Source organism: Prionailurus viverrinus, chromosome C2, assembly GCF_022837055.1.
Source record: "Prionailurus viverrinus isolate Anna chromosome C2, UM_Priviv_1.0, whole genome shotgun sequence".
NCBI classification, from domain to species: Eukaryota; Metazoa; Chordata; class Mammalia; order Carnivora; family Felidae; genus Prionailurus; species Prionailurus viverrinus.
The window spans coordinates 26900414-26915310 of NC_062569.1; the positions used below are offsets into that span (position 1 = coordinate 26900414).

The 14897-nt window shown below is 36.2% G+C and overlaps 1 protein-coding gene across 2 annotated transcripts in view; it reads right to left on the reverse strand.

Annotated features, from left to right (window-relative positions):
- PIK3R4 (phosphoinositide-3-kinase regulatory subunit 4) overlaps nucleotides 1-14897 on the reverse strand; it is a 207482-nt gene that overhangs the window by 35058 nt on the left and 157527 nt on the right. For both annotated transcript variants that reach the window (XM_047875523.1, XM_047875522.1), the window contains 3 exons: nucleotides 12985-13158; nucleotides 8961-9106; nucleotides 6316-6519 (listed from right to left, as the gene is read on the reverse strand). In XM_047875523.1, the coding sequence (XP_047731479.1) occupies nucleotides 6316-6519; nucleotides 8961-9106; nucleotides 12985-13158 (524 nt within the window). The remainder of the gene's footprint in view (nucleotides 1-6315; nucleotides 6520-8960; nucleotides 9107-12984; nucleotides 13159-14897) is intronic.

Genomic DNA, 14897 nt, shown 5'->3' on the forward strand with positions numbered 1-14897 from the left:
TATTCTGAAAACTATACATTGATGAATTAAATGGGAAATTCAATTTAATCAAAACCCAATTCAATTAAAGAAAATGACACAAATGGGAAGACATACTGTGTTCATGAATTGAAAGAATTAATATTGTTAAAATGTCCATACTACCCAAACCAACCTATAGATTCAATGCAATCCCTATCAAAATACCAACAGGTTTCACAGCACTACAACAAATAATACTAAAATTTGTATGGTATCACCAAAGACCCCAAATAGCCAAAGTAATCCTGAGAAAAAAGAAAAAAAGCTGGAGCTATCACAATCGAGGAATTCAAGATATACTATAAAGCTGCAGTAGGGGTGCCTGGGTGACTCACTTGGTTAACCGTCCGACTTCGGCTCAGGTCATGATCTCACAGCTTGTGAGTTTGAGCCCCATGTCAGGCTCTCTGCTGACAGCTCAGAGCCTGGAGCCTACTTCAGGTTCTGTGTCTCCCTCTCTTTGCCCCTCCCCCGCTCATGCTCTGTGTGTGTGTGTGTGTGTGTGTGTGTGTGTGTGTGTCTTTCTCAAAAATAAACATTAAAAAAGTTTTTTTTTAAATAATAAGTAAAGCTGCAGTAATCAAAACATTATGACACCGGCACCAAAAAAAGCCACATACATCAATGAAACAAAATAAAGAACCTAGAAATAAACCCATACTCATATGGTCAATTCATCTATGACAAGGAGGCAAGAACATACAATGGGAAAAGCCAATCTCTTCAATAAATGATGCTGGAAAAACTGGACAATTACATCCAAAAGAATACACCTGACCACTTCCTTACAGAATACACAAAAATAAACTCAAAATAAATTAAAGACCTAAATGTGAGACCTGGAACCATAAAATTCCTAGAAAACATAGGCAGTAATTTCTTTGACATGGGCCATAGAAACATTTTTCTAGATATGTCTTCTCAAGCAAGGGAAACAAAAGCAGACATAAACTACTGAGACTACCCAATATTAAAAGCTTTTGCAGAGCAAACGAAGGCATCAACAAAGCCATCAATAACTAAAAAAGACAACCTAATGAATGGGAAAAAACATTTTTGCTATTGCACAGCAAAAAAAACCATCAACAAAACAAAAAAGACCACCTAACGAGTGGGAGAAAATATTTGCAAATGATATATCCATTAAGGGGTTAGTATCTAAAATATATAGGGGCTCCTGGCTGGCTCAGTCAGTGGAGCACGTGACTCCAAAATCTTGGGTTTTGAGTTCGAGCCCCACATTGGGTACAGAGATTACTTAAAAATAAAATCTTGGGCACCTGGGTGACTCCATTTGTTAAGCATCTGACTTCAGCTCAGGTCATGATCTCGCAGTTCGTGAATTCGAGCCCCGCGGCGTGACAGCTCGAAGCCTGGAGCTTCCTTCAGATTGTGTCTCCCACGCTCTCTGCCCGTTCCCTACTCACACTCTGTCTCTTTCTCTCTCTCAAAAAGAAATAGACATTAAAAAATAAATAAATAAAATATTTCAAAAATAAAGAAAAGAAAAAAAAACTTGCATAACTCAACATCAAAAAAAAAATAATAATCCAATTAAAAAATAGGCAGAGGTCAGGGCACCTGGGTGGCTCAGTCAGTTAAGCGTCCAACTTCAGCTCAAGTCATAATCTACCGGTTTCTGAGTTCGAGCCCCAAGTTGAGCTCTGTACTGATAGCTCAGAGCTTGGAGCCTGCTTCAGATTCTGTGCCTCCCTCTCTCTCTGCCCCTTTCCAGCTCACACTCAGTCTGTCTGCCTCTCTGGCCAACAGACATGTGAAAAGATGCTCAAGATCACTCGTCATCAGGGAAATGCAAATGAAAATCACTGAGATATCCCCTTACACCAGTTGGAATGACTAAAATCAAAAGGACAAGAAACAATAAGTGTTGACAAGGATATGGAGAAAAGGGGACCCTCATGCACTGTTGGTGGGAATGCAAACTGGTGCAGCCACTGTGGAAAACAGTATGGAGGTTCCTCAAAAAATTTAAAAAAATAGAGCTACCCATATGATCCAGTAATTCCACTACTGGGTATTTACCCAAAGAATATAAAACACTAATTTGAAAGGATATGTGCACTCCTATGTGTATTGCAGCATTATTTACAAAAGCCAAAACTTGGAAAACAGCCCAAATGTCCACTGATAGATGAATGGATAAAGATGTAAGATATATAGGGAATATTACTCAGCCATTAAAAAGAATGAAATCTTGCCATTTGCAACAACATGAATAGATTTAGAGTATAATGCTAAAAAAGGAGAAAGACATATCCTCTATGATTTCACTCATGTGTGGAATTTAAGAAACAAAACAAATGAACAAAGGAAAAAAAAGAGACAAACCAAAAACAGACTCTTAACTATAGAGAACTGATAGTTACCAGAGGGGAGGTGGGGGTGGGGGTGGGGGAATGAGTGAAACAGGTAAAGGAAATTAAGAGTACACTTATCTTGAGCAGTGGATAATGTACAGAATTGTTGAATAACTATATTGTACACCTGAAATTAATATAACACTGTAAACTATACCGGATTTAAAACTTTTTTAAAAAACAAGGCTTAAAAGGATCAAACTGATTCCAAATAAGTTAACTGTAGAACAGAACAATCCAACACTGTATCAAGAAATTCAGCACTCTAACAACATAAAATTCACAATCAACAGAAAAAGAAACTGGGTGGCTGGGGATCAGAGATTGGAGGAAAACTTACATTTTATTATGTATCTTCCAATATCTTTTTATTTTTTTTATTTTTATTTTTATTTTTTTAAACATTTTTTAATATTTATTTATTTTTGAGAGAGAGAGAGAGACAAAGCACAGGCAGGGGAGGGACAAAGAGAGAGAGAGAGAGAGAGTGTCACAGAATCCGAAGCAGGCTCCAGGCTCTGAGCTGTCAACACAGAGCCCGACGCAGGGCTCGAACTCATGAACCATGAGATCATGACCTGATCCGAAGTCAGGCACCCAATCGACTGAGCCACCCAGGCGCCCCTCCAATATCTTTTTAATTTTACACCTTGTGTCTATACTACCAGTCAAAAAGTATTCAAATAAAAATCTTTTAAAAATCAAAAATGTTTAGTATTTGCCATTTTTTAAAGGAGTGAAATCAGAATATTCTTTTTTTTTTTTTTAAAGAGGATTGATTTTTTTTTCATATTTATTTATTTTGGGCAGAGTGCAAGTGGGGAGGGGCAGAGAGAAGGGGACAGAGGATCTGTAGCAGGCTTTGCGCTAACAGACTGACAGCAGCAAGCCTGATGTGGGGCTCAAACTCACTAACTGTGAGATCATGACCTGAGCCGAAGTCTGATGCTCAAGTAACTGAGCCACCCAGGTACCCCAGAAATCAGAATATTCTTATTCTGTATTAGCGGGTGATCAAATGGATACAAATAAAACAGACAGTTCTTGTGAATGAGATTCCCAAACAGCCCTGCCATGTATCACCTCCAGAAGGTAAATCCTATTAAAAATCTGGAGTTTAGGCAGATTTTAACTACCATATATTTCAAAAGTGTACTTTAAAAGTCTATTTTCCATGGGGCGCCTGGGTGGCTCAGTCAATTAAACATCTGACTTCAGCTCAGGTCATGATCTCACGGTTCGTGAGTTCGAGCCCCGCATCAGGCTCTCCACTGACAGTGCAGAGTCTGCTTGGGATTCTCTCTCTCCCCATCCTCACTTCCCTTCCCCCACTCGCGCTCTCTCTCAAATAAACTTAAAATTTTTTTTTAATTAAAAATTAAAAAAATAAAAGTCTATTATCCAGAACCCTGAACATATTTTCCCATAGAAACAATGCTAGGCTGGTCTAGAAAAGTCTATTTTACCCATGATGCATCTCAAGTACAGTCCTATACAAAAAGCACCGTAAAACCCCAAGGGGGGGAAAAATTGTAGGCGTATTCAGAATTCACATTTGCAGAGGCTAAAAGCATCCTTCTCTCTGTATCCCTGACATTAGGAATACTCAGTTCCCACCTCCAAAGCCTCCCCCTGACTCCAAGCCTCTGCAAATAATGCCAAGAAAGGTAGCACAGGGACCAAAAAGAAGCGAAGCAGATAAAAGGCGTGCAAGGGGCTGGAGGAAATGAACTGCACATGGAATCTTCCTAAGTCCATAAAAACCTCAAACAAGTTTCTCAGTCTTAGCTCCCTGTCCTTTATTTTGAGGCCAGATGGCATGTTGAAGGAGGAAGGGATTTGGAGTTAGACTGGTTTAGGTTCAAATGTCAGCTTTAAGCTGAATGAACTGTGTGAGCATAAGCAACTTAACTATCCTCTTTTGGCTGCAGTTTCCTTAACTATAAAATAGGGAATAACATCTGTTGTTCAAGGTTGTTATAAGATCAGTCACAAAATATGGAAAGCACCAACTGCAGTGGTAGATTTGTTGAAGGTCCTCAAAAAATGGAGCCTGGTATTGTTCTGCTGTTACTTCTTCCGAGGACCTCAGAGACTCTGGCTTGCTCTCCCCTCTACTAGCAGCACCTGTCCCTTGAAACAGAGTACTACTAACCCTTAGGAGTCTCCTAAAACTGTTAGTAACAGAAACAACATAAAACACAGGGAAACATGTTCCTCCTTCCCTACTGATACAAATGTGGGTACAAGTGACAGACAAATGAATACATCAAGCACTAATATTCAGAGAAATACAAATCAGTGAGTTTAGTGATTTCATCATGGTACCCAAAAATGAGGGCTGGCACTCTGGAAGCAGCAATGGTAGAAGGGTTTAGAATAGGAAGCAGAAGGTAAAAAGGCTACGGAAACTGCTCCTTCCCTCTCCCTCCTCTCACCCATGGCAGTGGCAAAACCTATACCCACAGCAAGACGAAAAGCAAGAACGAGGGGCTAGAGAGGCTCCATGAAGTAACCAATGACTTAGTGTGAAATTTTAGTACAGAAGCTTTTAATTTAATACACAGAATTTGTAGAAGAGAGAGGAGTACAAAGAATCACACCATCCAAACCCAAAGAAACATCTAAATTGGGGTGGTTTTTACTATATGCTTAAGTCTTTTTGATAAGGATTACTTACTCAAGAGAAACAATAGAAAACTGCGATTCAATATCCAATTTTCCATAAATTGCTTTCTAAAATATTTAATACATCTAATGTATGAGACAAGGTTAAAAGAAGACCCAAAGAAAAAGCTCTTTAGTAATTCAAGTCATATCAAATTAGGTCTTCTAAAATATAGGAAATAGAACCACTGGCCTGGAAGGGGCATTCAGAGGCAGCTCCCGCCTCCAGGCAAATTGAGACCTAAAAGAACCAAAATGGTTATTGACCAGGCTCCCTAGGAGATGGGATATTCAATATCCCATAGGAGATGGGATAATTCAATATTCAATCACCTAAAGCAACATATGAGCCTGAAACAGCACTGGACACTCAGTGACTAGTACAATACAAGAAAGGATTTATATCTTCAAATTGATCTAATTCTCTCTGCAACTGAAGCATTTTCTCATGTTCTTGCTGACAAGACATGACTGACAAGTATTCTCTTAACCAAAATGTCCTGCAGACTTAAAGACTATCATTAAAGTTATCTCTCAGTATTTGCTTTAAGGCTCATGGAACATTTATTCATAAATTGTATTCTTTATTTCCAGCCATTTTCATTTCTATCTTGACTTCTCTAAGTTCCATATATCCCTCTTAAAACAGGACACTGAATCTGGACTATTTCTAAAGAGGCCTTACTGATTCCAAGGATAATAAAAAGATTACTTATTAGTTTTGACATCACCTGTTAAATGATACAAATTCATAGGCTTTTAATATACAACAGAAACTGGCTTATTCAATCTAAGATGCATTATAAATCCCAATCATTTCTGATGTTTGCATGTAGTGAGAACTCTTTACATTTGAACTAAAATAAACCAATATCTTTCTGTGGTGCATCTGTGCTTTGCAATGTTTCCTCTAATTGAATTTTTTTTTTTTTTTTGGTGAAATATGGAACTGAATCAAGAATATTACTCACATTTAAGGTTATATCTACTTTCTCCATTATTTACATAGACAATAACCACAAAAGAAACTTAACAGGTCTCCCATGATTCCTTACTTAGCTCAAACTAATGCCTTATCATCATCCTAGCATCTCCAATATGCCAAAGCAAATGTATATATTTGCCAGGTTTTATTCATTTTTTTATGATGTGACTTAATCAACCAAAAAAAATTTAATAGCTAAATGGATGCTTGAATGTTCTTAGCGAATTTGTGTTTAAATGTAAGATTTCAGAAAGGTGATACAACCTGTGAGAGCAATTTCTTCAGAAGCTGTGCTATGGCAGGATCCTCCGGTGGGGGGCAGTCAGGAAGAGACCCATTTCGCTTCTTTTGGCGCATGTGAAGATGTCTGAACAAGCTAGTGATATCTTTAGACCTCAAAGCATAATCAAATATAGAACGACTTACTGGATCTTTTAAAACACTGAGTAGAACAAGTTTCCTTTCAATCTATATTAGAAAAATAAAAAGAATCAACCAAAGATACAACATACATTACAGTTATTTTTATATTCAGTAAATACAACCTGTGTTAACATAGGTATTTATTTTCTAAGAAAATGGGAGATACCAACATTTGCGATTTTGCTTAGAAGAAAAAAGAATACCAATGACCTTTAAGAGCTAAGGTTTCTCTTTTCATTGTTAGCATTTGAGTATACATCTGTGTCTTTCATATTGGAAGAATAACTATACCCAGGATGGAAAAATTTAGAAAATGACAAAGAGCCTTTTTCTGGATGCCAAATGTGATGACCTCCTAGATCAAAAAAGTACCCGTGGCTCACAGGTCTAACAGCCAACAGGTACTGACCAAGAAAAGAAGCTCAATCATCACAGGGGTGCCCATCAGTCATTAGGTTTCTCAGTAGCTTCAACCACTTCTAAAAAATATTACTCTCTCCACAGAGCTCATAAAATCCTTCCTTTTATTATCCCCAAGGACACCCTCCTTGTCAACACATATATAATAAAAAGGATGAGCATACTAACAGTAACCAAGAGGACTTTCTTTGGACCTACTTAACTACCTGGTAAACTAGCCAGGCGAAACCAGCATAAAACGGTATCTTTTGTCTAATTCAAATTGTAGAAAGGTAAGATTTATGAAGCATATGTATCATTAGCCTCTCAACTCCTAATCCTGGTCTCTCAAAAAATAAAACTATATATATACTTTTTGTTATGAAATATGAAATATATATTTTTTCCTGAGAAAACAAAGAGAGTGGTGCAGATTTCTTAACAAACACTTAATGTCAGATTTATTTTTTAATGTCAGATTATAATAAACCACCACTAAGTTATTACAAATGCAAGTAATTTTTAATTCCCAAGGATACTTTCTCCACACTGTTTTATAAGAGTTTAATAAACAAACTTCTAAATTTTTTATCTTAGAGAAAGCAAGCATAAGCAGGGAGAGAGGGGCAGAGGGAGAATCTTAAGCAGGCTCCACACTCAGAGGAGAGCTAAGGCAGGGCTTGAACCCTGGGATCATGACCTGAGCTAAAAACCAAGAGTAGAATGCTCAAATCACTGAGCCACCCAGGTGCCCCTCACAAACTTCTAAACAGAATAACTAGTTAAAAGTAGTAAGACTCTCTAGACCTGATTTCCAAGGGAACTTCAATAAATTTTAAAAGAAAGGGGTGCCATGCTCAGCATGGAGCCTGCTTAAGATTCTCTCTCTCCCTCTTCCTCTGCTCCTCCCCCTCCCCTACTCCCACATGTGCTGTTAGGAAGGAAGGAAGGAAGGAAGGAAGGAAGGAAGGAAGGAAGGAAGATGGATGGGGTGCCTGGCTCGCTCAGTTGGAAGAGATGCAACTCTCAATCCTGGAGTCGAGTTCAAGCCCCACATTGGGTGTGGAGATTACTTAAACTTAAAAAAATAAAAGAAATAAAAAAGGCATATTTTCTAGTAATATTACCTTATATATGTATATAAATTGCTGAGATAAAAATTAGAAATTCTACAAACTATGAAATAAAAGAATGATGACCCTCAGAAACGGATAAATCTACGAGGAAAAGGACAGAAGGCACAGCCAAGCCTCCTCATTTCCAGAAGATATCCAATGTCATTTTCTCCAACCAAAGGAAGGTACATTGGAACATAAAAGTACTAGGAGCCAGAAGCATGTGAATTTGCAAAAGGGAAACACAGTTTTACTAAAAAATTGGATATTTCACAGTATTTTAACAAACAGAATCATATCTCAACAGTTCACTCAATTTAGATAGGTATGTATTTTGATAATGAGCTTTCCAGGAAGATGAAGGGTATAACAAGCTGGGTAAAAAACTGCCTTATACAAACCAAATACCCAAAGTTTATCATCAAGTGCTATACTGGGAAGGGAGCGGGGGAGACAAGTCATTAGATTAAAACAACCAAAAAAAAAAAAAAAAAAAAAAAAGATTAAATAAGATTTTAAAAGATTAGATTTTTTAAAAAAAGAACAGAGAAGAAATTAGAACCAGTTAGTGGTCCAAAAAACCAAACATCCGTAAAAGGCTTTTTCCAATTTATTATACATGCTGAGTTTGGCTGAAATCAGTTATATTTTTTACAATAAAAGCAGAGGTCCATCAATATATGTTTCCACTGCATTTCCCGTTAACAGTAGATGTTTCACAACACTGCACGTAAGAAAATAAAGTATGAACTAGTAAGGGCTATATTATGCATAACATGATGGATAACATAAGTCTCTTGAACTTTTCTCACCTTTAATACTGTTTGTTCAAATAACATTAACTTACAGGAACGTGAAAATGGTGTAGCCCAATTTAAATCTTTGTAAACTTAAATAAAAACAGGACTCTCTAAACCTTTTTTTAAGGGGTGCAGTTTGGAGAGGATTGACTCCAAGTTGAAACAAGCATACCTGTATTATTGGTTGAGTAATATACGGGTTAAGGTAAGGCATCAGTTTGCAGTATACATCAGCTGTACTTATTTGATGAGCCACCACTGTGATAAACCCTACGGCACCATAGCGTATCCACAAATTGGGATGACACAGAAATGGGGCTAATAAGGAAAAGAAAAAGGTATGGATTTAAACCATGCTCATAAATTTTAGGATAAACAAATTTTCACCTTATAACACAATAAAGGGATTATACCACAATGTTACTTTACTATCAGCTGCTTTCACATACTCAATTATCCTAAGGCATAAACTCAACTCAACATACTGATATTATAACATTCCCTATCATAAATATCGGCATTAATACCATAAAAGAATATAAACAGTACTACTCTGACATTCTTTTTAATGAAAAGGTTTGATCAAGTCTAATATATCTTTCATAAATTCATTCACAAGGCATTATGAGTAGAAACTAAAGGCAGAAAATATGATGCCCATCCTTAAAGAGATTAAAATATACGATTAAACCACAGAAGTAAATGAATGTTTTCACCCCTTTTAACTATATTGTGTATTACACCTGAATATCAACAACTTCAACTAATCAAAGATTTTGAATAAAATTCAAACTTTTAAACATGTGATTTAGATAAAACTTCTAGGGGCCCCTGGGTGGCTCAGTCAGTTGAGCGTCCGACTTCAGCTCAGGTCATGATCTCACAGCTCATAAGTTCAAGCCCTGCGTCGGGTTTTGTGCTGACAGCTCAGAGCCTGGAGCCTGCTTCGGATCCTGCGTCTCCCTCTCTCTGCCCCTAACCCACTCGCATTCTGTCTCTGTCTCTCTCAAAAATAAATAAACATTAAAAAAAAAATTAAAAAAAAAATTAAACTTCTAAAAGCAAAAAAATATACATACACATAAAGAGACACATATTTGTTCTGAGTATGCAGAAGCATCAGCATTGAGAGGATATTAAGTTTGTAAGAAATTTAGGGTAACAGAGAAATAACACTGTCACATGCTAATATTACTTATAGAAAAGGGGAAAGGAGAAAAAAATTTGTTCAAAGTATGTTTCCAAAGTTCTGTTATTTCCAATTCTTTTAATTACACGTGAAGGAGGTTAGATAATTTCATAAGCACCATGCGGCCTCTGATACATCCAACAAAGGAGGGTTGGTAGTTTCCCTTTGACAACAGGCAAAATGAGGACTGGAAAAGCATTGAAAAACCTCCAAAAAGTAGCTAAACTCAAAATGACTTGGCAGGAGTTAGGCATGAGCTTGAATTATTGGTCCTAATTCTTTACATTACCTCTATTACTGTGCTCATGGTATACAAAGGGTACTTCTCTGCCTCTTGCTTTTAGTTCGGTCTTATTAACCTGCTCTGGCCAATGAGATATTACCAGATACAACACTAAAAGAGGCTCGAAATGTGCTACACAGCTAAGCTTGCTGTCTCATGCTTCTGCCATCACCCAGAACATAACCTGGATAACTGCTCCCTATCTAACATGGGCACCAGAATGAGGCAGATGGATTACTGTCACCCCAGACAATCTGGAGATACAAAGCCTAGAGCAGAGCCACCCATACAGCCCACAGATGCATAACAGTTGACATTACTGAAGCATTTACTGAGATTCTGTGGTTGATTGCTGTACAGCATCACTGTATCAGTAAGTAGCTAACTGATACAAAGAACCTAAAATATTCAAGAGGATTTCCTATCAAACAGTGTACTTGATCTTTTCTCTATTCCAATACATTCCAATTATCTGGGGACAAGCACAAGGGAAGGGAGTATTGATAATATCTAAGTGGGAAGAATATAGTTTTTTCAAAAACCATCAAAGAAATCATGATGCCATCGTCACCACCATCATTCCCTTTAAGATTCACTACAACAGACTACGTATAAAAACAGAACAGAGAGATGTGTATGATTTATCATACTTTAGGTGTTTCTAAAATTCTAAAAACTGTTTTTTCTTTGGAATAGTTCAAAATGCCAACCAATGATTGCCTACTTGATTCTTCTCAGCAAGGCTTTTTTTGCCCCCCAACAGATAGTACCAAATTCATTTCCAGTTCTAAGGCAGTTCTCCATTCAAGAGGTTGTACCATATTGGGTTTATTCTATACCTAAAGACAATCATTTATTTTGATGCTAAACTAAAGACACAGAGTGTCCCATTTGTTCATCCTATGATCAATGACAAGCAACAGCAGAACCCAGAAAAATCTCTGAAAAATATGACAGGTAAAATACTGTATGATGATTTTTTTTAAAGTTGACAGACATCCGTTTTTCAGAAAAATAAAATGCTACTTATAAACTATAAAGTCTCAAAAATAGTTTCCAAGTAATTAGGCAACAGAAGAAATGTATTATATGAAACTAGAACATACAAGTACATATTTATACACAGAGAATATTCATTAAAATAAGGAAGTTCAAAGTCAAAAGCCAGAAAAACTTGACCCATAAAGGTAATACCACTTTCACAGGAGAAAAAAGAAAACACTGATGTGAGAATTCAGAAAATGAAAATAAGCAGGAAAATATTCCACACAGCAAGATATGCATGTTAAGACAATACATTTTCTACTTAATATTATTATGGAAACACTGCTTTCTATATCTGCCTTATACTACATGGCACTCTATAGCTTAACATTTCAATGCAATAGAGATTCTCATCATGATTGTGGTGCCAATACTCAACAATTTCTATTAAATTTATAATTATTTTTACAATAATCATCAAAAATTCAAACCAAATCAGGGTTAAAAACTAAAAGAACAGTAATTATAGATATTAAGAGTGTAAAGTAAGAAACCTACATATACTTAAATTTGTCACAATTTTTTTTAAAAAGCTACAGTCATGCCTTTATATTTTCCAGAAATTTTATGCATTTCTACTAGCTACTACCTATCATCCCAACAGTCTAAATAAATACTAACTCCTTTGTCTTTTTTTCTGAGGATTGCCTTAAGAATAACCTATAACCGACCAATTTTGGTTTTCTATTGATTTTCCTTAGCAAAACATTCAACAGCAATTAAACATTTTATCCAAAAAAGGCAATTTTCCAAGATTCCATGTCCTCTTAGGGCAGAGATATCTTACACTGCTTACTTTCTTAAAATGTGATAAGAAGACTAAAAGTTCCAAATATTCTTAATTTTAGTATGTATGATGTTTATTTGTTTGCCTTTATTCTGAATTTTAAGTTGAGGGAAACAGATAAATGCTATAAAAAACCAAACATTAATTCTTTTCATTGGTTAATAAAATTATTAACAGTGGGGTGCCTAGGTGGCTCAGTTAGTTAAGCATCTGACATTGGCTCAGATCATGATCTCATGATTTGTGAGTTCGTGCCCTGCTTCTGGTGGGCTCAAGACCCACTTCAGGTTAGCTCGTGCTCTGTTCCAAGTGAACCCTACGTGTCTCTCTCTCTCTCTCTCCCTCTCTCTGCCCCCTCTCGCTCTCTGCCCTCACTCACTTGCGCCATCTCTCATAAATAAATGAATGAATAAATAAATAAAATTATTAACAGTAGTAACTTGAACACTATGAATTCTTAACTGGCAATCAGTGCAATGAGAGATGTCCTAGACAATCCTGTACATTCGATTTCAACTTAACTAGTGGTCAAGTGTTCAAAAAATAAGTTGACTCTTCAGAGCAGTTAAGGACTTTATCTACATCATGTTAAACAAAACAAAACAATTTATTTTTCAAGTTAAATACTTAACTACAGATAAAAACAAAGAGATATTTCCCAACATGGGCTAGAAGACCAAATGATCCTGTTTTTTTGCCTGCCTGTTTCTAATACACATGGGAAGCATGCATGCATAAACATGCAAACACAAGTGCTCGTGCACACACACACACGGGACAATAAAATTGAAAATCTGACTCTGTATTTCCTAGAACTTTTACAATGCTCTATCACTTGTTTCTCTTAAAACATCCTAATTTTCTCCTTCTAATTTTGGGAAACAGACACTTACCAATATCACTGGCAAATTCATAGACATGGGGTTTTTGTAGTAGCCCTAACTGGCACATACAGGTAAGGGCATTAAGAGCTTTAACAATAACAAATTCCTCAGCATCACTAAGACCTTGTTGTAACAGAGGTTTGAGAATTGAGGAGCTTTGCCAACCAACATAGGCAGCAACACCTGAAAAAGAGAAGCAACATTACATGATTATTCTACACCTCATGGTGTAGAATACTATTAAGTTAAATACCATTAAGTTAAACAATAAAATTAATCAAAACCCAAATATATTGAGCAACAATCCAGAAGAGTACATCGTATGTCCTACTCAGCACAATAAATGAAAAAGATCCACACCAAAGCAAATCACCAAGAAATGCTGGAACACCAAGGGAAAAAAAAAAAGATCTTATGAACTTACAGAAAGACAAACACGTCCCCTAAAAAGGAAGGAGAAACAATGAAAACGATCTTCATGAAACAATATTTAACAACAGAAGCTAGAACACAACAGAGCAAGACCTCCAAAGTTATGAAATAAATTTTACACTTAAACTGCCAGTAAAATAAGAGAACAAAAATAAGTTATTTTGCAACATGCAAGGAATACCCAAGTTAACTTCCCATGCCACCCTTCCTAAGAAAGTTTGAGGATGTACTTCAGCAAAATAAAGAAAACGCAGAATATACAAAATGGCAGATAGAACCTAGGAATTCAAGGGGAAAAACTGATAATTGCTAGCAAGGATTCAGAAACCAATCAGCCATATTAGAACTAAAAGCCAATACATTTCAAAAATGTTATCAAAAAGAAAAATGGAATAGGAGTGCCTGGGTGGCTCATTCAGTTAAGTGTCCGACTGTTGATACTGGCTCAGGTGATGATCTCATTTATGGTTTGTGGAATCAAGCCCCGTATCAGGCTCCATGCTAGCAGCACGGAGTCTGCTTGGGATTCTTTCTCTCCCCACCCCGCCCCTCCCCCACGTGCTCTCTCTCTCTCTCTCAAAATAAACAAACATTAAAAAGAAATTTTAAAAAATAGAAGAATGGAATAGATTACAAGCAACAGATAAAATTGGTAAGAAAGAAGTTTGATATTATAGACAAAGTGAAGAAGTATTACTTCTCTCAAAAAGGAAAACAAAGGAATCTGAAACTCCAGCACAAAAAAGTCTTCAAGAAATCATGGTGTAAATAAAAAGTAAATTAAAATGTATAATGTCCTTAATAATCTGAAGACATAAAGGAAAATCTATTGATGACACTGTAAACATTCTCAAGTGATAAAGGAGTTGTGGCATTGGAACTATGGGAAAGCAAATATAAATATAGTACATTACTTGGCTCTAAAGACAATAAAATTTACATACTTATAATCATGTAAATTTAGCTTTGAATTTTCAGAATCAGTCTGTACAAAGCAGAAGACTTTATTCTGACTACAGAAGAAAATGTAAATATTATCAACTGTAACACTGTATTTGTTAGTTGAACTGTCAACTAATAACTGGTTGAAATATCCAACCAACAAAGAAAAGGAGAGAGAAAGAAAGGGGCACTCATCTCCTTATAGTCCAAATGGGAAGAAGATCAGTAAGAAGTAGGTTTAATTATTTAAAGTTATAAAAATAGCACACGAAAAACTGAAGCACTGAAAATAGTGATCTACATCTCAAAAACAGAGGGGAAGAGGGATCAGGGCATGATATCAGTTAAATCTTCATGCGGCACAGAAAAAAATCAAGAGACAAAGTCTAAAGTCAAGAATTCTTTTCTATTTTTTTAAAGTCAAAAATTCTTAAAAGCAGTATAAAAATGTTAGATACAGGAATCAACAATGTGAAGATATCAAACTAAAAATAAAATCCAGAGCAGATGCCTCTGGAAAATGCAACTATTCTTTTTCATACATTACT